The sequence below is a fragment of the Schistocerca piceifrons genome, chromosome 2 (genome assembly GCF_021461385.2).
Source record: "Schistocerca piceifrons isolate TAMUIC-IGC-003096 chromosome 2, iqSchPice1.1, whole genome shotgun sequence".
In the NCBI taxonomy this organism is placed as follows: domain Eukaryota; kingdom Metazoa; phylum Arthropoda; class Insecta; order Orthoptera; family Acrididae; genus Schistocerca; species Schistocerca piceifrons.
The window spans coordinates 510,190,826-510,215,447 of NC_060139.1; the positions used below are offsets into that span (position 1 = coordinate 510,190,826).

Genomic DNA, 24,622 nt, shown 5'->3' on the forward strand with positions numbered 1-24,622 from the left:
AGGTCCCTCCCATGAACCATGGACCTTCTCGTTGGTGGGGAGGCTTGGGTGCCTCAGCGATACAGATGGCCGTACCGTAGGTGCAACCACAACGGAGTGGTATCTGTTGAGAGGCCAGACAAACGTGTGGTTCCTGAAGAGGGGCAGCAGCCTTTTCAGTAGTTGCAGGGGCAACAGTCTGGATGACTGACTGATCTCGCCTTGTAACGTTAACCAAAGCGGCCTTGCTGTGCTGGTACTGCGAACAGCTGAAAGCAACGGGAAACTACAGCTGTAATTTTTTCCGATGGCATGCAGCTTTACTGTGTGGTTAAATGATGATGGCGTCCTCTTGGGTAATATATTCCGGAGGTAAAGTAGTCCCCCATTCGGATATCCGGGCGGGGACTACTCAGGAGGACGTCGTTATCAGGAGAAAGAAAACGGCATTCTACGGGTCGGAGCGTGTAATGTCAGATCCCTTAATCGGGCAGGTAGGTTAGAAAATTTTAAAAGGGAAATGGATAGGTTAAAGTTAGATACAGTGGGATTTAGTGAAGTCCGGTGGCAGGAGGAACAAGACTTCTGGTCAGGTGAATACAGGGGTATAAATATAAAATTAAATAGCGGTAATGTACGAGTTACTTTAATAATGAATAAAAAATAGTAAATACTACAAATATCATAGTGAACGCATTATCGTGCACAAGATAGATACTAAGTCCACGCCTACCACAGTAGTACAAGTTTATAAGCCAGCTAGCTCCGCAGATGATGAAGAGATTTATGAAATGTATGATGAGATAGATTGTGAAGGGAGACGAAAATTTAAGAATCATGGGTGACTGTAATTTGATAGTAGGAAAAGGAAGAGAAGGAAACGTAGTAGGTGAATATGGAATGGGGCTAAGGAATAAAAGAGAAGCCGCCTGTTAGAATTTTGCATAGAGCATACCTTAATCATAGCTAACACTTGGTTCAAGAATCATAAAAGAAGGTTGTATACATGGAAGAAGCCGGGAGATACTGACAAGTTTCAGATAGATTATATAATGGTAAGACAGAGATTTAGGAACCAGGTTTTAAGTTGTAAGACATTTTCAGGGGCAGATGTGGACTCTGACCACAATCAATTGGTGATAAACTGTAGATTAAAACTGAAGAAACTGCAAAATAGTGGGAATTTGAGGAGATAGGACCTGGATAAACTGACAAAACCAGAGGTTGTAGAGAGTTTCAGGGAGAGCATTAGGGAACGACTTACAAGAATGGGGGAAAGAAATACAGTAGAAGAAGTATGGCTAGCTTTGAGAGATGAAATAGTGAAAGCAGCTGAGGATCAAGTAGGTAAATAGGCGAGGGCTTATAGAAATGCTTGGCTAACAGACGAAATAATGAATCTAATTGATGAAAGGAGAAAACAAAAAAATGCAGTAACTGCAGCAGGCAAAAAGGAATACAAACGTCTCAAAAATGTGATCGACAGGAAGTGCAAAATGGCTAAGCAGGGACGGATAGAGGACAAATGTAAGGATGTAGAGGCATATATCACTAGGGGTAAGACAGATTGCCAACAGGAAAATTTTGGAGAAAAGAGAACCGCTTGCATGAATCTCAAGAGCTCCGATGGAAACACAGTTCTAAGCAAAGAAGGGAAAGCAGAAAGGTGGAAGGAGTTATGGAGGGTCTATACAAGGGCGATGTTCTTGAGGGCAATATTATGGAAAAGGAAGAGGGTGCAGATGAAGATGAAATGGGAGGTATGATACCGAGTGATGAGTTTAACAGAGCACTGAAAGACCTAAAGTCGAAACAAGGCCCAGGGAGTAGACAACATTCCATTAGAACTACTGATAGTCTTGGGGGAGCCAGCCCTGACAAAACTCTACCAACTGGTGAGCAAGATGTATGAGACAGGCGTAATACCCTCAGACTTCAAGAAGAATATAATAATTCCAATCCCAAAGAAAGCAGGTATTGACAGATGTGAAAATGACAGAATTATCAGTTATAAGTCACGGCAGCAAAATACTGACACGAATTCTTTACAGACGAATGGAAAAACTGGTAGAAGCCGTTCTCGGGGAAGATCAGTTTGGGTTCCGTCGAAATGTTGGAACACGTGAGGCAATACTGACCTTACGCCTTATCTCAGAAGAAAGATTAGGGAAAGACAAACCTACGTTTCTAGCATTTGTAGACTTAGAGAAAGCTTTTGACAATGTTGACTGGAATACTCTCTTTCAGGGGTAAAATACAGGGAGCGAAAGGTTATTTACAATTGTACAGAAACCAGATGGCAGTTATAAGAGTCATGGGGCATGAAAGGGTAGCAGTGGTTGGGAAGGGAGTGAGACAGGGTTGTAGCCTCTCCCCAATGTTATTCAACCTATATATTGAGCAAGCAGTAAAGGAAACAAAAGAAAAATTCGGAGTAGGTATCCATGGAGAAGAAATAAAAAGTTTGAGGTTCGCCGATGACATCGTAATTCTGTCAGAGACAGCAAAGGACGTGGAAGAGCAGTTGAACGGAATGGACAGTGTCTTGAAAGGAAGATATAAGATGAACATCAACAAAAGCAAAACGGGGGTAATGGAATATAGTGGAATTAAATCGGGTGATGCTGAGGGAATTAGATTATGAAATGAGACACTTTAAGTAGTGAAGGAGTTTTGCTATTTGGGAAGCAAAATAACTCATGATGGTCGAAGTAGAGAGGATATAAAATGTAGACTGGCAATGGCAAGGAAAGCGTTTTTGAAGAAGAGGAATTTGTTAACATCAAGTATAGGTTTGAGTATCAAGAAGTCGTTTCTGAAAGTATTTGTATGGAGTGTAGCCATGTATGGAAGTGAAACATGGACGATTAACAGTTTGGACAAGAAGAGAATAGAAGCTTTCGAAATGTTGTGCTACAGAAGAAGGCTGAAGATTAGATGGGTTGATCACATAACTAATGAGGAGGTATTGAATAGACTAGGGGAGAAGAGGAGTTTGTGGCACAACTTGATAAGAAGCAACGACCGGTTGGTAGGACATGTTCTGAGGCATCAAGGGATCACAAATTAAGCATTGGAGGGCAGCGTGGAAGGTAAAAATCGTATAGGGAGACCAAGAGATGAATACACTAAGCAGATTCAGAAGGATGTAGGTTACAGTAAGTACTCGGAGATGAAGAAGCTTGCACAGGATAGAGTAGCATGGGAGCTGCATCAAACCAGTCTCAGGACTGAAGACCACAACAACAACAAGATACTAAATGTGTCTAGAAGGTTTATGATTAGTTAATAAATTAAAATCTATAGTTAAGAAACTTATTAGCAGTAGCAACAAAAAATTAGTATGATACATTGTTGTCAAAATAAATTAGTAATTATTATTTATAATTGTAAATAATTGTTGTGATTGCTTGATATAAAGAATGGATTAACAAACACTAGAAAAGGCACTTGTTTAAGTCAAATATGAAAATGTTTTATCTGGGGTCAAAATGACCCCTTTCCACCGTTTTAGGAATGTTAGAATCAACGTCGTTCTAGTGTTAAAAAAATGAAAAAAATTATAACAGCGGGGATCGAATAAGAGTCGACGAATAGCCAGTCATTGTGTTAGATTACTCGGGCATAGCGTGGTTACATTGGCTGCTTAAAAATCCCTCAAACTCTACACTTGGACAACACGCATATTCATAGAAGTACAGTGACCTAGGGTTGTGAGCAACGTAGCATTGATCGTGCAGAAGGGATGATGTCACATCAGAGTTAGAGCTGACGTTCCTGCCGGGGAGCACGCGCTCTGTGTTTGTCTACTTGCTTCGGCATTTTTTCGCGTGCAGATTGGCCAATTCTTACTGAAAACCGACACTGAAATTCGGTTTCAACAGTGCATTTGCTCGATCAAAAGCTCTGGAAGTAGAACGTTTTCTCAGATACGAACTGGTTGACACACACTCTTCCATAGTCAGCAGTGTTGTGTATGTCAATCTACTCAACGACGCAATCTGCGACAGGATACTAGAGACTAAAAACGGGCTCAATTTCCGCCACTCATATAGTAACGAGGGTGCCTTGGAAACAGGACATAGATTTTCCGAACTCGTTTTTGAACTGCCAGCGGAAGAGATGGTGAGTGCACTTCGCCTGTATGGACCACAGCATGGACATGGTGCTGTGAAATGGGCTCAGTTCAGCACGTAATTGATCGTAAAGGAGATGCGTCAGGCCCGCATAACTTTAAATAAACACACACCGTCTTATTTACACATTGGAGGATGCAGAGCCGTCATCATTTACGACGGACAGCCGAAGACGTGCTCGGGATGCAGTAAAGAAGATCATGTGCGCTCCGAATGTCCAAAGAAGAGGGTAGCACAACTGCCACCTGCAATCTCGATCTCTCACCTTTGTTGACATCCCTACCTATGACATATGTGGCAACGAGCAGGAACGATGTCGCCACATTGCTGCCTCTGATGGTCCCTTGCAACGCTCTGCAGTTAACTTATGCACTACAGAGGAAAGAAGAGTCTCCCACCCCCATTACAACCCCCTTCTGCCACCACTGCTTTGTCGACGGACGACGAAACGCCGATGGAGACATATACGTTGACACCATGATAATGCCTAAGGCAGCGTTCGTGCCAGACCATCGGGACTCTTTACCATCGTCTGACGCGGAAGCGCACTCATGTAAACAACGATCGCAGAAGAAGCGCGAGAGGAGACGGAGCACATCGATTGACGACCGCGCGACACACTCCCGGGCAGATGATTTCCCACTTGAGCTAGACGATAATAGAAGCCGTGGGAACATGCACCCTATTCCCAGACGCTGGACCAGACACTGATGCGCCCTTGTCAAAAGTGGCTCAGTCTGATGTTCGCTGAGGTAACAACGCTTCCCTGCCACTCCAGCTCCAACACCGACGTTGACCCTCTCGAGGATGCTAGCACCTGAAACCACCCACAACCCATGATGACGAAGATCCTCCGACTGAAGTTCCGCTAGCGCTCAACGCCTCGGCGGCCTGTGATTAATAAATTTCTGAAACTACCTGGCAGATTGAAACTGTGTGCTGGACCGAGACTCGAACTCGGGACCTTTGCCTTTCGCGGCCAAGTGCTCTACCAACTGAGCTACCCAAGCACGACTCACACCCCGTCCTCACAGCTTTACTTATGCCAGTACCTCGTCTCCTACCTTCCAAACTTTACAGAAGCTCTCTTGCGAACCTTGCAGGACTACCACTCCTGGAAGAAAGGATGTTGCGGAGACATGGCTTTGAAAAGGTCCCGAGTTCGAGTCTCGGTCCGACACAGAATTTTAATCTGCCAGGAAGTTTCATATCAGCGCACACTCCGTTGCAGAGTGACAATCTCAATCTGGAATAAATTTCTGTTGAAGTGGAGAAAGACATCGGCATGTACACTGCAGAAAATATCGAACCATCACATACATTTATTGCAATGACTGTCCGTACGCCTGCAGACCCGCCACAGGTCTTCCAGATTGAGTCTATCAATCTCGACACCATCGGTTCAAGAGTGAAGTTTCAATTGATGCATCATATGCCAAATTTGTCAGATATGGACAATGCAGTTATGCAAGAAGTTCTTTTGGAGACCTTCCGGACTTCTAAGGTTATGCTTGGCACGTATTCCTGCCGATGATGGCGGTAGCAGTAAGGCCATACTGGTGCGAGAAGGCATAGAATTAACGACTTGACGTATTTATCGCCGACCGGAGGTTTGGCGATAATCACACAAAGTATATGGATTTTAAACATCTATGCCCGCTCTGGCACGGACAAGAGTCACCAGCAGTTCCACTGCTATTCAGAGGATTTCACGCCTCTCTTCCTGCGACGCTATGACAACAGCATCCTTAGTGCTTCAGCAGAAAGATCAGGACTCCAATTACACCACACGTCCCGAACTCCGTCTGTTATTGCAAGAACTACGTCTTTTAGACACTTGGGAAAGGGTGCATGGCGACCGTCCAGAATGCACATGCATCACGGATCACTCTGCGAGTCGCTTCGCTCGCATTTATATCTCTCTTGATCTAGCTGCAATGACGTTGGTAGCAGGAAAATGGCATTTGGCTTTTCCGACCATAGCGTATACATCTGCTCTGTCTCGCTCCGTCATCAGAAGCTATGGAGGAGCCACGGATGCTGGAAAATGAACATAGTTCACTTTGAGGAGCCGGACTGTCGTCGACTCATGGGCTACCTGTGAAGATCGAGTGCTAAAAGCTAGTTATGTTTCACAAGATCGATATTTCCTGAATCGGTGTTGGCTATTTGTCAATAAATCTTTTTTTTTTTTTTTGAGGTAATTCGTAATATCTGAAGTCTGCATATGTTTGAAAATCCGACTGCAATCGACGTTAGGTATACCGGCCTGTAATTCAGTGGGTCACTACTATTTCCGTTCTTTGGTACTGATGTCAGGTGTGGTACTTTGCAGTCTTTAGGTACGGATCTATCGACGACTGACCGTTGGTATATGATTGCGAATAGGAAGCTATTGTCTCAGCATACTGCGAAAGGAACCTGACTGTCATACAAACTGAACCGGAAATATTACCTTTATTGAGTGACTTAAGCTGATTCACTGTAGTGACGATATCTACATCTAAGTTACTCATGGCGACAGTAGCTTTTCATCCGAAATATTGAATATTTAGTTCGTCTTGTTTGGCGAAGGAATTATGGAAACCGCGCCCGGGTTCCCGGGTTCGGATCCCGGCGGGGTCAGAGATTTTTCTCTGCCTCGTGATGACTGGGTGTTGTGTAATGTCCTTAGATTTAAGTAGTTCTAAGTTCTAGGGGACTGATGACCATATACGTTAAGTCCCATAGTGCTCAGAGCCAGCCAATTACGGAAAACTTTTATAGGCATCTTAACTAAAAAAGCCAAAATCATAAAAACATAAAACATAATATAATAAGAACCAAAATCAACTCTGCATCACTGAGTGGTAGCTATCACTGAGTGAAGGTATGGATTGTGTCTTGCCGCTGGTGTACTTTCCATACGATCAGAATCTCTATCGACTTTCTGGCAGATTTCGAGACAGAGTTTCGTTGTGGACACTGCTAAAGGAATTTCACAGTGAAGTTCTAGCTGAATTTCGAACTTGCGTAAAACGCTGTCAGTCTTGGGGACTTAGCATTCTTTTAAATTTGGCATGTTTTTTTCGTTGCTTCTGCGACAGGGTTGTGTGGGGCAATTAACATACCGATAGACTCACAACATACTTCAACGGTTCACTCTTGAAATTACTTGTACATCTGTAATCATCAAGACTCAAACATCATCAGGTCAAGCGCGACAGTATTAAGATGCTTTAGCGGTAAGGGGTACGAAGTACTTTTCCTTTAAAGTACTTAGAGAAAAAAAAGTTTGTATACTATTTGTATTTAAAGTTACACTCATAGCCATGATACTCAACAGAGATTAATTAGTTCGACTGCTTCGTCATCTTAGTCTTAAATGTTAAAGGAAAGCTACGGTGGTTTGTAATTAGTGGAGAGAAACGTCGTTTAAAGTTATTAGCTACAAGTGGGTGCATTACAGCGTATATTATTGAGGGTCTCACAGAATTCCACACGAAATGCATCTACAGCAAGGGAATTCTAAGAACTGTCTTTCTGTGAAATTAGCTACAATAAAATAATATGCACTAAATTTATTTTGCAAAGGTACGAATTGCAGTAAGCTTCTGAGAAAATGATGTTCATATCTATTGCTGGTGAATTAATGACGCTGTCATTCATCAATGATTTCACAGAACCTCACATCGGTGAAAGAAACGAATAATAAACCTTAACAAAGTCTCGACGACTTTAAACATGGTTGATGAGTAATACGGAATGTGTGGATACAGGGAAGATGCAAATCGAGTCCTTTACGGAACAATGAAGTAGATGCATAGAGCTATAATGAAGAGAGAGACAGATAGATTTACATGTTTTCAATACTTCGTAACGATAGGGAGAGATTGATTGAATGTAAGTTGCGAAACAAGATATTTTAAATTAATTGTTACTCCAATCACAAATTTCGGAAACAGTTCACAATGGGTAAAAGCTGCTACAGATTCCATTGCGATACACAGTAGTAGGGAAAGAAAGAGACTGGAGGGATAGGGTCAGCCAGGAGCAGGATAAATAAAGTCAGATGTAAAATCGATAAAATAGAGACCAAGCGCATAAGGACATAGCAAGCAAACTCCATACCAAAAGTGGTCACGCAGAGTTGTTTACTGCAGTTAATACCAACCTTTGGCCCGCCGAAGTGGCCGAGAGGTTCTAGGCGCTACAGCCTGGAACCGCGCGACCGCTACGGTCGCAGGTTCGAATCCTGCCTCGGGCCTGGATGGATGTGATGTCCTTAGATTAGTTAGGTTTAAGTAGTTCTGAGTGCTAGGGGACTGATGACCTCAGAAGTTAGTCCCATAGTGCTCAGAGCCATTTGAACCATTTGAACCAATACCAACCTTTGAAGTGTAAACGTTTAGGTACAGACAGTCTTCATCTCCTTCATATTCCGTCTTGCTTCTCATAAGGAAGTCTATCTGCGGGGCTATGTTGCCTTCCTTTGTTGCGTTTCGTATGCCGCTCCATGGTTCTGGTGGTTCCGGTGACTGAAAGAAAGCAATATTAAAATATGTAAACAGAAATCAAAAAATTGCAAAGGACGAGAATTCACCATTACAGTGATCTATGGAACGATAATGAGAGATAACCATCAGAAAAGGAGCCATATCAGGCACGCACTTTGGCAAGTTAAGAGTAGAAGAATTCGAAAAAAGTTAACTAAACAGAAGAAATGAAAGCACTAGGAGTGAATGTAATCAATAAGGAACTACTTTGAAACGAAAAATCGTTACTGAAACAAATAGTACTACAAATTTATAGCTTACGTTATCAAATCATTAATGTTTCTTAAGTCTAGAAATGTTAAGTTACTAGTCACTTTTGAAAAAAGGGGAAACTAACAGATGCGACAGTTAAATAGGCATAAAATTATTTATCTGTTTTTATAAGGTAATAGTTAACTCTGTAGCAAATATATTTACCAAAAGGAATCAATTTTCTTATGATACTCTCGATCGTGTAGGCACAGTACGAGCATTTCATGAAAGAGTAACAAATTTTAAGGAGCCTTTCCGTGTTCCGTTGCCATGTTATGAGAAGCGTGACTGTAACACGTCTTTAGAAATACAGTTCCAGTATGCCCACCTGGACTTCTTCTCTGAATACTGCGGAGTACTTTCCGATGAACGTGGCGAGCGATTCAAACAGGATACAGTATAGCAGTTGTGAAGAATAGGTGAGTAGGGAAGACGGCCCCCGCTATTATGGCCGACTAATACTGGACTATTGCGACGGATTGTGAAAATCTAACCTAAAATCCACAAGCCAAGCGGAAACCCGCAGCTGATCTATAGTTTTAAAGAAACCTCTAAAATGACATCTGAAAATATACTTGACGCGGAAACCGAATATTGTATGCTCTAGAGGTGCATATTTGTTTATTCATTACAGATTAATGTGGCGTTCATTTTTAATAACTTCTATAAGAAACTTTTAAAAAACCACGGAAAATTATTCTTTGCCCTTTGGTAAAATTCCGTTATTTTGTGAGTTGATGTTTATTGAATTTTATCAATGCCAGTTATTTCATATTTTCGAGTGAATATTTATCGCAGTGATCACAATTATGGACAAACGTCTTACATTAGAAGTTAATGCGGTGTACTGTTATTTTCAATAAAAAATTTTGTCAGAGTTTAATTTTATAAAATAAATCCATTTTCTGTAAAGTGGCAATCTTAAACCTTAAGGTATACCCTCACGGTCTGTGTTTCTATATATGGCTCACATACCTATCGACTATTGCAATAACTGAGGACATTTATCACTGTTACCATGGTTTTTTTATAATTGCTTGCAAATACAGTAAGTTACGAAGTCACAGTGTTTTGTTATACAACTTTTGCACAACTCATATGAGACATGAGAACAGTTACATTCACGTTGTTGACTCTGAGACTCGAAAGAGTGTTCACTTTTGGAAGTGGCTTTCTCTTCAAGTCGATACCTCCTGGGCACTCTCTATGCAAAGAAAAAGTTTATAAAGCGAATACCAAACTATTCGGCGACAATACTACATTGGTGTGCAAAATTTAAGGAGGAAAGTATCTTTCACTAAATGAGTCATTTCCATGCAACATAATTCTACGAAACTTGTTCCTTACATAGAAGGAACTATCAGAGACCAGTAGGGACGGTAACTGAAAGAAACACACAGTGAGACTCACAGAAATGATACTTTCATCCAGAGATAAAAGTTACAGTGAAATCACCGCGATTTATCATGGTCATTTGGACACGGAAATAGGCCGGACATGGTTCTTAGCAGGGTATGCGATCACCGGGGACAGCAATGCATGCTCTGCTGACTGACTCCACGCTGGCCACAAGGTTGGTGAGGAGTTCTTGTCGTACGGCGTCCCATTCCTCTACTAGCGCGGTTAGCGACTGATGGATGGTAGTTAGCGCATGTGTCCATGCTGAAATACGTCCCTCCAATGTATCCGACACGTTCTCGATGGGATTCGACTCGGGACGATGGACAGGCCAGTCCATTCGGTGACTGTCCTCTCGTCGTCTCGTCCAAAGAGCTCCTTGTCCTTCACTGATGCAATCGCGCTTTGTCATCCATAAAAATAAAATCAGGTACAAATGCACCTCCTAAAACGCCGCACTTAGGGAAGGAGTATGGTATCATAAGAACGTTGACTTGCGAGCGTGCCGTTTCTTAAGATGTAGAGGTCAGTACGCCCAAGCACTCACATGATGACAACAGGACCACTAAAACGATCATGCTCGACAGTGCTCTTGAGTGCATTAGGTATTCTTATTTGTCTCCATATGTGCGTATCTCCAAAACCACTACTCAGAATGAATCTGCTCTTATCCGAGAAGAACACATAACCCAAATCCTCATTGGTTTAGATCTTATGGTCTTGGCACCATCGCAAAGAGTGTCTCCGAAATGTTGGTGTCGACAAAGCACAACGTAGGCGTACTGATCGTCGAACAATCAGACCACCCTCATGCTGTCGCCATGCAAATGTGAAGTGCGAAATTGTATGCCTTATAGTCCTGTTAAATGTAGTAGCAATTGCACTCAAAGAAACAGTCATCTGCCGCTGCAGTTCACGGTGGTTCACCACCTCCTCTATTTTGGGAGCAAGCCTGCTGTTCGGAACACTCCCCCATCCATATGAAACAAGGCTCTGAACTTACTAAACTCCTGAGCTACACTCGTTGCTTTTTCCCCTTGTGTTGCCATGCAATGTGGTCTCTGGGCCATGTTGTAATCAGCACCACGATAGGGCATCGTAACTGTTCGCTGATTGACACACTACTCTGTGTTAGGCCCTTTCTTCAACTGCCTCTTGTCGCTGGGCCACTATCTTTTGGCGCTATTTTTTTTTGTTTCTTTTTTATCATCAACCTTCTCACTGGTTTGATGCTTCTCTGTGAAAGCCTCTTCATCTCCGAGTAACGCTTGCAACCTACGTCCTCAGTTATTTGCTGGATGTACTCCCATCTTTGTCTTCTTCTGCAGTTTTTGTCCTCTACCGCTCCCTCTAGTACCATGGAAGTCATTCCCTCATGTCTTAACAGATGTCCTATCATCCTGTCCCTTCTCCTTATCAGTGTCTTCCACCTAGTCCTTTCCACCCAATTCTGCGCAGAACCTATCAGGCTACCTAATTTTCAAGATTCGTCTGTAGGACCACATCTCAAATGCTTCTATTTTCTTCTGTTCCAGTTTTCCCACAGTCCATGCTTCACTACCATACAATTCTGTAAGCCAGAAGTACATTCTCAGAAATTTGTTCCTCGAATTCAGGCCGATATTTGATATTAGTAGACGTCTCTTGGCGAGGAATGCCATTTTTGTCACAGTTAGTCTCCTGTTGATGTCCTCCTTTCTCCGTCCGTCAATGGTTATTTTACTGCCTAGGTAGCAGAATTCCATAACTTCATCAACTTCGGGACCATCAACCCTGACGTTAAGTTTCTCGCTGTTCTCATTTCTACTACTTCTCATTACCTTCGTCTTCCTTCAATTTACTCTCAGTCCATACTGTGTAGTCATTAGACTGTCCATTCCGTTCAGCAGATCATGTAATTCTTCTTCACTTTCACTCAGGATAGTAACGTCATCAGCGAATCGTATCAATGATATCCTTTCACCTCGAATTTTAATTCCAATCCTGAACCTTTCTTTTATTTCCATCATTGCTTCCTCGATGTACAGATTGAACAGTAGGGGTGAAAGACGATATCCTTGTCTTACACCCTTTGTAATACGACCATTCGTTGTTCGTCGTTCACTCTTACTAATCAATCCTGGCTGTTGTATATATTCTATATGACCCGTCTCTACTTTTAGATTACCCCTACTTTTCACATAATTTCGAACATCTTGCACCATATTAAATTGTCGGTGCCCTTTCCTGGTCGACAGATCCTATGAACGTGTATTGTGTTTTCTTTAGTCTAGCTTCCATTATTAACTGCAAAGTCAGAATTGCCTCTCTCGTGCCTTTACCTTTCATGAAGCCAAATTAAACGCCATATAGCGCATCCGCAAATTTCTTTTCTATTCTTCTGTATATTAATCTTGGAAGCAACTTGGATGCGCGATAATTCTTGCACTTGTCAGCTCTTGCCGTCTTCCGAATTGTGTGGATGATGCTTTTCTGAAAGTCAGACGGTATGTCACCAGACTCATACATTCTACACACAAATGTGAAAAATCGTTTTGTTCCCATTTCCCCCAATGATTTACAAAATTCTGATGGAATGTTATTTATCTCCTCTGCCTTATTTGACCTCAATTCCTCCAAAGCTCTTATTCTAACATTGGATCCCCTATCTCTTCTAAATCCACTCTTGTTTCGTTTTCTATAACATCAGATATGTCTTCCCCCTCATAGGGGCTTTCAATGTATTCTTTCCACCTATCCGCTTTCTCCTCTATATTTAACAGTGGAATTCTCGTTGCACTCTTAATATTACCACACTTGCCTTTAATGTCACCAAAGGCTCTTTAGACTTTCCTGCATGCTGAGCTTGTCCTTCCGACAGTCATTTCTTTTTCGATGTATTCACATTTTTCCTAGAGCCATGCCGTCTTAGCTTCCCTGCACATCCTATTTATTTCATTCCTCAGCACTTGTATTTCTGTATTCCTAAGTTTCCTGGAATATGTTTGTACTTCCTCCTTTCATCAATCAACTGAAGTATTTCTTCTGTTACCCATGGTTTCTACGCAGCTACCTTCTTTGTACCTATGTTTTCTTTCCCAACTTCTGTGATGGCCCTTTTTAGAGATGTCCATTCCTCTTCAACTGTACTGCCTACTGCGCTATTCCTTATTGCTGTATCTATAGCCTTAGAGAACTTCAAGCGTATCCCGTCATTCCCTAGTACTTCCGTATCCAACTTCTTTACGTATTGATTCTTCCTGACTAATGTCTTCAACTTCAGCCTATTCTTCATCACTACTATATTGTGATCTGAGCCTTACAATCCAGTATCTGATTTAGGAATCTCTGTCTGATCATGATGTAATCTAACCGAAATCTTCCCGTATCACCCGGCCTTTTCCAAGCATATCTCCTCTTGTAATTCTTGAGCAGGGTATTCTCTATTACTAACTGAAACTTGTTGCAGAACTCAGTTAGTCTTTCTCTTCTCTCATTTCTTGCCCTAAACCCATATTATCTTGAAACCTTTTCTTCTACTCGTTCCCCTACAACTGCAGTCCAGTCCCCCATGACTATTAGATTTTCATCCCCCTTTACATACTTCATTACCCTTTGGATATCCTCATACACTTCCATCTCTTCATTTTCAGCTTGCGACCTCGGCATGTATAACTGAACCATCGTTGCCGGTATTGGTGTGTTGTCGATTCTGATAAGAACGACCCTGTCACTGAACTGTTCACAGTAACACACCCTCTGCTCCACCTTCCTATCCATAAAGAATCCTACTCCTGTTACACCGTTTTCTGCTTCTGTTGATATTACCCTACACTCACCTGACCAGAAATCCTTGTCTAAAAAGTAATAGAGAAGATCGACACTGAAGTTTCCGAACGACTTTTATGTCACGAAATAAGAACGATTCTTTTTCAACAGGAAGCTTCATGACAATCAGATACGTGTTAATTACCATGTTTTTGACGAATTTTATACTTAAAGTTAACGCAACCAAAAAACAAAAATTGAACGGAGGGAAGTAATGACCGAAACCAGATACTTACCGGCAACTACCAGTCTCGAGCGCTACTGCTATTATTCGTCTTAATGCATTTTACAATTCAACTATGTTTATAAATTTTCATCGGCGGGAAATCGAATCCAGTCGTTCCACTTAGGTAACGATCAGTCCACCACAGGGCCACACTGTAAGTCGCAAAATTGACCTTACTTTCAGGTACTACAGGCACTCTGAAAACTTCAAAATTTTAAATTCGATTTTCTCTAGATTTTCTGAGAGTGCCTTGTCGTCTCCTTGTAAGCCAAATGAGTTACTACAGATTACATGCGTAATTACATCCAGTGGGCAAACACAAAGATAACAGGATAGCATATAATAGTTATACTAAGTGGGGAAACGCAAAGACATTAGAATAAGGACACCTCACTACACAACCTCCAAGAACTTCATTTTACACATAGATTGGCTGAGTCCCCGGCATTGTCTGAGTATTTATTCATTGCAATTCTATTAGCCCATCTCCTCCTTGCCCCCTCTACTTGTCCATTCTTTCGCCTTCCTATCTGTCTATCTCCTTCTCTCCCTTTTCTGTCCACCTCGTGCTTCATCCTTCACTGTCCCTCTGCTCCTCCCCAATCTCTGTGCCCATCTGCTCCTCCTCAATCTTTCTGTGCATCTGCTCCTTCCCTAGTCTTTCCGTCTCATCCGGCCCACGTCGGAGTCCATCTCCTCCTGCCCCTCTACATCCTTTTCACTCCCTTTATCTCTACCTCCCACTTCGCTCTGTTTATCTCCTCCTATCCCTGTTCTCTCCTACAATTTTTCAGTCCATCTACCCTTCCCTTTCTCGTTTATTTGCTCCTCCCAGTCTACCCATCTTCTCCTCCAGCTTCTCTGAGTCTCCTCCTTCTCCTTGTCTCTGTTCATCTCCTCCTCTTTCGTTTCTATATCCATTTCCTACTCGAACCGCTCTCTGTCCATCTCCTCTGCTTCCATTTCTGTGTCCATTTCCCCATTCCTCTGACTGTGTCCATCTCCTATTCCCTCATATCTGTGACCATACCTTCCTTCCCTCTCTCTGTCCATGGACAGAGTCAGTCTCTTTCCTCAATCTGTCTATCTTTGTTTTCTTGCCCCCTCCTCTCTCCACGTTATCACCTCCACCTAAATTGCTGGTTGCTGATTCTTACTCCTTCAGTATTTGTTTCCTGATGGTAATATGTAAACAACATTTGGCTGAGCGTTCCACCCGCAGCTTTGCCAGAGTATGCATATCTCACATATATTTGACATATATTTAAACTATTACACCTATTTTTCACCTTATCTGTAGCGAATTTCCCCCTGTAGTTTGGAATGCACACATTTCAATCCCTATGTCGTCACGTCTCCTGAACACTGTGCCGTACAATGATACTGAACCGTTGCGCCAACAATAGGTCGTGCTCACAGTCTCTAGTAGAGCGTCATTGGTATGGGAGGGTGTGGTTAGCGTGGAAATCGGAGGCGACATGCCGGTGACTGTAGGACTGGGGAAGTGAAACAGTTCGCTCGTGGTGCGGCGTCCGAGCAGAAACCTGGCGGCGAGGGCGAGCATTGCGCCATCATTTGATGGCTGGTATAATTTTGGTAGTTAACAGTCACCGGCTCTGAGTGTAGCAACAATACCAGTAAGTGACACCCAGGCAGGCTCCTGTATTGCCAACCATTATTACCTCGGTTGTGGCCGGCTGGAAACCTTTGGATGTTTTGTACTGAGGGAAGGAGCGTGTTGAGTGTTTCAGCAACTGACCGGACCAGTAGAGGGAGGGGGGGAGGGGGTGGGAGGGGGCGCCGGACCGTCGTTGCTATGTTGAAAATGTATGTTGGCTCCACAATATCCTTTCTGGATCTTTGAACAGATACGTCTGGTGCGCTTCCTATTTGGTTTATCAGATGCGTGTGACCGTAGCTATAATTGCCGCTTCATGTAGCAGTATTTTAATGTTTAGTTCGGTATTTTTCCGGTTGATAGGGGTTCACACCTGCATCCGTATAAGACTCTATTGATATCGCTTCTTTCTCTAGGCTCAATTTGGATTCCTCATTTAATGCTCCTAATGTGTTATTTGTGAAGTTCGGTCTCAACTTCCTAGTTGGCTCCTGTAAGGCGTCGGATATGTGGTTGAGTTGTTTTGGGGAAGGAGACCAGACAGCGAGGTCATCGGTCTCATCGGATTAGGGAAGGACGGGGAAGGAATTCGGCCGTGCCCTTTGAAAGGAACCATCCCGGCATTTGCCTGGAGCGATTTAAGGAAATCACGGAAAACCTAAATCAGGATGGCCGGACGCGGGATTGAACCGTCGTCCTCCCGAATGCGAGTCCAGTGTCTAACTACTGTGCCACGTCGCTCGGTCGGATATGTGGCGGCGCGTATTTATACAGGGCGATTTTTTTTTACGGTTTACAAACTCTAGGGACTGATCGATGAGAGGATACAGAACAAAAAAGGTGTAATGAACTTATGTCCGGAAACGACTGGTTTCCATACTATAGGTCAATTATTCACTCATACTTTGTTACAGAGACTGCCGTGTAACACGCGCTGTACCACGCAGGCACAGTTACAGCACGCATGGTTTCCTTCTAGAGAGTGGCACTTTTTGTCATGCGTCACGCCCTAGTGCCTTCTCCTCGTATAGTAATTTGTAATGTTGTGTCCGGTTCACTTCTCTTGCTGACTCACCTTGTAGTGGATGTGATATCGCGTTGTACACAATGGTTCTGTATTCGAATCGAGAGCTTGCCGACGCGGTGTCTACTTACGGAAAGGCAAATGGAAACTGGCGCCCGGCAGCAAGGTTGTATCAGGAGACCTATCCACGCCAACAACCACAGCATTCAATATTTGCAGTAGTGTTTCACCGTTTGTCTAAGACAGGGTCGTTTTAGGGAGCAGGAAATCATGAAGGGCGTATCTGAAATGTTCGTACACCAGACTTGGTAAAAATGTGATTAACACAGTGAAAGGCGGCAGCTATGTCAGTACCAGGAAGTTCGTCCGCCAACACAGCGTAATCCAGACGAGCGTGTGGACAATTCTCCACTACAATTGTTACTACCCTTATCACTTACAGCACGTGCAGAGTTACTAGCGACAGACTTCCCATATCAAAATTAGTTTTGTAACTGGTTTATTCACCAGGAAACCACGATTCCGCGATTTGTGTCATCCAACCAAGTCGCAGATCAGGCCACCTCTACCAAAGTGGTATCTTCAACATTCATAACAGTCATCTATGGGATAATATGCAGAACCCCCGTGGCATAGTGACAGCGCATCATCATCATCATCGGTGTGGTCGGAAACTGTGGGCCAAGATAATTGATGACCGTATTTTGGGACTAGCTTTCTTCCACGTCACCTAACAGGCAGGGAACTATCGGCATTTCTAGCGACTGACTTTGCATCTCCCGCTGGAAGAAATGCCATTGATGATTCGAAGGGTTATGTGGCTGCTGCGTGATGGTGCTCCACACCAACTTCGCCGTTAACGTGCGGACGCATCTCAATCGTGTCGTCCCAGTTGATGAATCGGACGAGCTGGTCCAGTTGTATTTGGCAATAAGTGTAACGACATTCCTCTCAACAGCGAGTAGTTCGCCTTCCGCAATGTTCGCACCCCTGATCACGTATGAAACAGGTTGACCGTCCTTACGGCGGAACAGGCAACCGTAAAAATACACTCCTGGAAATTGAAATAAGAACACCGTGAATTCATTGTCCCAGGAAGGGGAAACTTTATTGACACATTCCTGGGGTCAGATACATCACATGATCACACTGACAGAACCACAGGCACATAGACACAGGCAACAGAGCATGCACAATGTCGGCACTAGTACAGTGTATATCCACCTTTCGCAGCAATGCAGGCTGCTATTCTCCCATGGAGACGATCGTAGAGATGCTGGATGTAGTCCTGTGGAACGGCTTGCCATGCCATTTCCACCTGGCGCCTCAGTTGGACCAGCGTTCGTGCTGGACGTGCAGACCGCGTGAGACGACGCTTCATCCAGTCCCAAACAAGCTCAATGGGGGACAGATCCGGAGATCTTGCTGGCCAGAGTAGTTGACTTACACCTTCTAGAGCACGTTGGGTGGCACGGGATACATGCGGACGTGCATTGTCCTGTTGGAACAGCAAGTTCCCTTGCCGGTCTAGGAATGGTAGAACGATGGGTTCGATGACGGTTTGGATGTACCGTGCACTATTCAGTGTCCCCTCGACGATCACCAGTGGTGTACGGCCAGTGTAGGAGATCGCTCCCCACACCATGATGCCTGGTGTTGGCCCTGTGTGCATCGGTCGTGTGCAGTCCTGATTGTGGCGCTCACCTGCACGGCGCCAAACACCCATACGACCATCATTGGCACCAAGGCAGAAGCGACTCTCATCACTGAAGACGACACGTCTCCATTCGTCCCTCCATTCACGCCTGTCGCGACACCACTGGAGGCGGGCTGCACGATGTTGGGGCGTGAGCGGAAGACGGCCTAACGGTGTGCGGGACCGTAGCCCAGCTTCATGGAGACGGTTGCGAATGGTCCTCGCCGATACCCCAGGAGCAACAGTGTCCCTAATTTGCTGGAAAGTGGCGGTGCGGTCCCCTACGGCACTGCGTAGGATCCTACGGTCTTGGCGTGCATCCGTGCGTCGCTGCGGTCCGGTCCCAGGTCGACGGGCACGTGCACCTTCCGCCGACCACTGGCGACAACATCGATGTACTGTGGAGACCTCACGCCCCATGTGTTGAGCAATTCGGCGGTACGTCCACCCGGCCTCCCGCATGCCCACTATACGCCCTCGCTCAAAGTCCGTCAACTGCACATACGGTTCACGTCCACGCTGTCGCGGCATGCTACCAGTGTTGAAGACTGCGATGGAGCTCCGTATGCCACGGCAAACTGGCTGACACTGACGGCGGCGGTGCACAAATGCTGCGCAGCTAGCGCCATTCGACGGCCAACACCGCGGTTCCTGGTGTGTCCGCTGTGCCGTGCGTGTGATCATTGCTTGTACAGCCCTCTCGCAGTGTCCGGAGCAAGTATGGTGGGTCTGACACACCGGTGTCAATGTGTTCTTTTTTCCTTTTCCAGGAGTGTAGTTTTCCCGTCGATCAACAGATGTCACAGGCGACGCTACAATGCTAACTGACCTGTCCATGTCGCGGAATTGGCAACGCTGTATCTTCGGAGACGTGAATGACGCTGATTTGTGGTCGGCTTGAGCGCTACGCGCGAAATGCATTCGTCACACAGCTGACTGTAGCTCATGATCGGCTGTGGTTTTTCACGAGTTTTCAATCGAAGAATGTAGATTACCTCCAGTAATTCTACAAACCAAGTTTATTTCTACTGTAGGGATATTTCTCACAGTCATATGCGAAATGAGATAAATGAGAAGTAACACACAAACATTTCTCGCGAGTTACTGTTTAAATGCAGACTGTATTGCAGTCGCATAGGTTTTACACATTTCCTCTTTATTATACAGCTCTTCTGATACGGATTATAGTGGTAAAAAAGATCTCCACATGCAGGTTAACACTAGAAAGTTTTCAAAATCTTCTCAATGTCTTTGAAATATAATCAGTTAATTTACTGACAAATATTGCACTGAGCAGTGGGTTTCGCGTCCCGACACATTACCGACATAATTATGTATTTTGCATAGATTATCTATAGGGATTAGGTGAGTTATAACGACAATATAATTTTCACATTGAAACTGTAAATAAGTTAAAGAAACAGATTTTGCATCCTTTCTAAGTATTTCAGTAAGCGTTCTTAAGTATAATCATATTTTCCATATGATTACTGTTAGTTGTAAACGAATATAACTTAACAACAATATCTTCGAAAAAAATAAATATTGTGGAACTTTAAATATCGTGAGTAAAAAAAAAATTCTGTGATGGTAAACGTCTTAACTTTGCGGTCAGCACATCTACTATTGTCGCAAGCAGTACTGTTTTGCTCAGATTTAAGACATTACTTCTTTCTAGTTAAACGCGGTAGAGTGATCAAGGAAAGGCAACGAAACATTTGTGCAGCCTAACGGAGAATCTTTATTTGGTACTTAAATACAATATGAATAAAGTACATATTTTATAATTTTCAGTTTTGAGACAGTTCTACTACATTTTTAGTTCAGGATTTGTCTGTCTACTCCTTCCACAGTTGATATACTCGCAGGCCCTCGGCATGACGACTCGATCCACTACCACCGGTATGTCAGAAACAGCTGTACTTCACAGACGCCAAATGGTGGAGAGCTACACGCGTTCTGACGATGTTGCCACATATTTCTCAGAACGGAGTGCCATCTAGTAGTTGGTGCCACAAGTAAGGGTGTGACACTGTTGCCACCTGGTGGTCGTTCCCTGACAAGGGTTGCCTGCTAGACCAAGCGATCGGGCAATCTGTTTCTTACGTGATCTGGGGTTCGCACATGCATTGACAATGCACTAACGCATGTTATTAGGCGTTGTCGGTGGATCACGAAGCAAATATCCTTCAACTTTCCCCACAGGAAGAAATCCAGGGACGTCAGATCCGGTGAACGTGCGGGCCATGGTATGGTGCTTCGACGACCAATCCACCTGTCATGCTATTCAATACCGCTGCAACCGCACGCGAGCTATATACCGGACATCCATCATGTAGCAAGTTCATCGCCATTCTGTCATGCCGTGAAACATCTTGTAGTAACATAGGTAGAACATTACGTAGGAAATCAGCACACATTGCACCTTTTAGATTGCCATCGATAAAATGGGAGCCAATTATCCTCTCTCCCATAATGCCGCACCATACATTAACCCGCCAAGGTCGCTGATATTCCACTTGTCGCAGCCATCGTGGATTTTCCGTTGCCCAATAGTGAATATTATGCCGGTTTACGTTGCCGCTGCTGATGAATGACTCTTCGTCGCTAGATGCAACGCCTGCAAAAAATCTGTGAACGTCCCATAATTTCTCTTGTGCCCAGTGGCAGAACTGTACACGGCGTTCAAAGTCGTCGCCATGCAATTCCTGGTGCATAGAAATATGGTACAGGTGCAATCGATGTTGATGTAGCATTCTCAACACCGGCGTTTTTGAGATTCCCGATGCTCGCGCAATTTGTCTGCTACAGATGCGAGGATTAGCCGCTAAAGCAGCTAAAACACCTACTTGGGCATCATCTTTTGTAGCAGGCCGTGATTGACGTTTCCCATGTGGCTGAACACCTCCTTTTCCCTTAAATAACGTAACTATCCAGCGGACGGTCCGGACACGTGGATGATGTCGGCCAGGATACCGAGCACCATACATTGCACATGCCCGTTGGGAATTTTGATCACAATAGTCATACAGCAACACGATATGGACATTTTCCGCAATTGGTAAACGGTCCATTTTAACACGGGTAATGTATCACGAAGCAAATACCGTCCGCACTGGCGGAATGTTACGTGCTACCACGTACTTACACGTTTGTGACTATTATAGCGCCATCTATCACAAAGCGAAAAAAGTGGTCCAACTAAAATCATTCATATCTCTCTACGTACTACACAAAATGTAATAAAAATGGGGATTCCTATTTTAAAAAAACGCAGTTGATATCCGTTTGACCTATGGCAGCGCCATCTAGCGGGCCAATCATAGCGCAATCTGGTTTCCTCTTCAAGCTAGCAGTGCTCTGCCAGCAATCAATACGTTTACTTAATCATAAACAAGCTCACCAATATCGGTCGTAAAATATAAATGTCGTAACTATGTTTTAACCTATTTTCGAAAACAAAGGAAGAGCCTTTAGTTTCAAATGGTTCAAATGGCTCTGAGCACTATGGGACTTAACAGCTGAGGTCATCAGTCCCCTAGAGCTTAGAACGATTTAAACCTAACTAACCTAAGGACATCGCACACATCCATGCCCGAGGCAGGATTCGAACCTGCGACCGTAGCGGTCGCGCGGTTCCAGACTGAAGCGCCTAGAACCGCTTGGCCACTCCGGCCGGCCTTCTAGTTTCGAACGACGTAATAGATGACTGAGTTGGTTCGTTGAGCAAGACTACTTTCAATACCTTCATCACACTATCGTTTTGCTACCTGAATATCTGTGGCTGCCCTACTTGGCGGTATTCCCCGCAGTAGAAGAAAGTTTCATTGTCGCTATTTGCTAAGGGAGGAAGACATGGTGGTCTGAAGTTCCTCAAAAGAAATTTTACACCCTTATCTTAAATTAATGTTTCAGGGACTGAGAGTATAACGCACTCTGTTGTGATCCATCCATCGTGTGTGTAAGTTGGGTGCGACTGCCGATCAAGACTACTGACTACACACGCAGTTGCCATAGTCACCTACTTGCTCGTACTTCAGACGTGAGCTTCACAGTTCACAAGGATGCTCAGCCTTTGTGCGACTGTTTTACTTACCGCTTGGGTTCTCTCAGTCAGCAGTGCCACATTTTTCCCTACTTTTTGCGCTGTGCGTTTCCATTGTCTTGAACGACCCCAATATCAACCTCAAGCTCAATTCAGTGTTTCCTTGTAAGACACAACTTTGATTATAGGAAGTGTTTCGACTGACCTTGAACCTGAGCGGCCCGACTGGTGGCTTGGCATAAGGGATACCCTGGAAGCTGCAGTAGGTTCTGCCGGAGGGTGTCTTGAGCCTGCGGCCTCTGAGCGCACCCTGGGGGATGCTGACGGTCACCGCGCTGCCCATTCGTTCCATGTTGAGCCACACTGACTCGCAGAATGACGGGCAGCCGTCTCACTGCTTTAATACCAGCGACGATAAGCGCAGAGCAAGGTGTCAGGAGCCAATCCAAGCACTCTGATATCAAACGTGTGACGCATCACTGCACACGGCTTACATCTCAGAGGTACATTTTCCTCCTTATCAAAGTAATATCTGAACCGGATCTTCAGCTGTGTGGGATAGTGGACCCGGATGCTTCACCTGTCTCCTACAGCCTCTACTGTTTGTAGCAGCTGTGGAGTCTTGGTCATATGATGGTTCAATGTTATCCGAAAAGTTTTGAAGCGACGCACACTTCTGTCATTTGATGAAGTCGTTCAATTGTCAGTTGTTCAAAGTAGAACAAACTGTTTCAATTTATCGATATACACCCTGCAATTTCTGTTGCTGATGAATTTCTCTAAGAGCGTGAGGGTTCTAAGGCCTGACTGATATTTCGAACGAATGCAAAAGAGCTAAAGGCGTCCTTAATGCTATTCGTGATACGTAACAGTGACTGAACTGGAAGTTTGGTGTCAACTTAAGTTGTGCCGCTGAGCTTGTACCCCCAGAAAAGAATCGCTGAGGAATATACGATGCGAAAAGTAAAGGAATTCTTAAGACCATCAGGTGAGCTCTCCGCTGCATTCTTTCACGAGGATAATTATGACAAGCATTCACCTGAATGCTGCTGCCCCGCGGAGTAGGGATGTCTTGAGAAATGAGTTCCCCTAACTCACTAACTTACTATTTTTTTTAACAGTTAGGCTTCAGTAAAGTTGCTTCGTTTTCTGATTTATATTGTTTCGTTGCAATTAATATGTACCCTTTCAGCAAGTGGAATTTACTTTGCTGGATGATAAGGGTAGCACGCAGGTGGTTCTTGCATGTTCTCAGAGCGTTTTCCGACACTTACGTTGTCCATAGTGAGAGCGTAAACCATTTGCCCATCGTTGCGGTTAAATGTCATTTGTATGACTGACGGTTTTAGTATATTATATGAAATTCATATATATAATATTAAAAATTCAGCATGTAAGGATCTATGACAGAATTAAAATGTATAAGTGAAATGGTTCTCAAATGTAAAGCTACTTAACGAATGTCCTTTGTCATGCCTGTGGCCACCAAAAGTGAATCGTTACAGTAAGGCTTAAACACTTGCTACCTGATGTTTTACGATGGTTCATGTTTAATATTTGCGTACCTAAACAGTACCTACACATTAACAACAAATGGTTCAAATGGCGCTGAGCACTATGGGACTCAACTTCTGAGGTCATTAGTCCCCTAGAACTTAGAACTAGTTAAACTTAACTAACCTAAGGACATCACACACATCCATGTCCGAGGCAGGATTCGAACCTGCGACCGTAGCGGTCCCGCGGTTCCAGACTGCAGCGCCTAGAACTGCACGGCCACTAGGCCGGCCATTAACAACAGACACCGTCGACAATTTGTAGAGTACTTTCTCCCACCAGTTGTTAAAGCATCGATCAGAGTCATACAAACCAAAATAAACAGCTCCCATAGTCTTACTATGGAAAC

General features: G+C 44.0%; 1 protein-coding gene across 1 annotated transcript in view; it reads right to left on the minus strand.

The window, feature by feature from the left end:
* The window catches only part of LOC124775521 (juvenile hormone esterase-like), a 33,698-nt gene extending 10,630 nt beyond the window's left edge, over window positions 1-23,068 (minus strand). Inside the window, exons 1-2 of the mRNA XM_047250353.1 lie at window positions 22,922-23,068; window positions 8,486-8,632 (exon numbers count right to left, since the gene is read on the minus strand). Coding sequence (XP_047106309.1) covers window positions 8,486-8,632; window positions 22,922-23,068 — 294 coding nt within the window. The remainder of the gene's footprint in view (window positions 1-8,485; window positions 8,633-22,921) is intronic.
* Window positions 23,069-24,622: the final 1,554 nt, after the last annotated feature.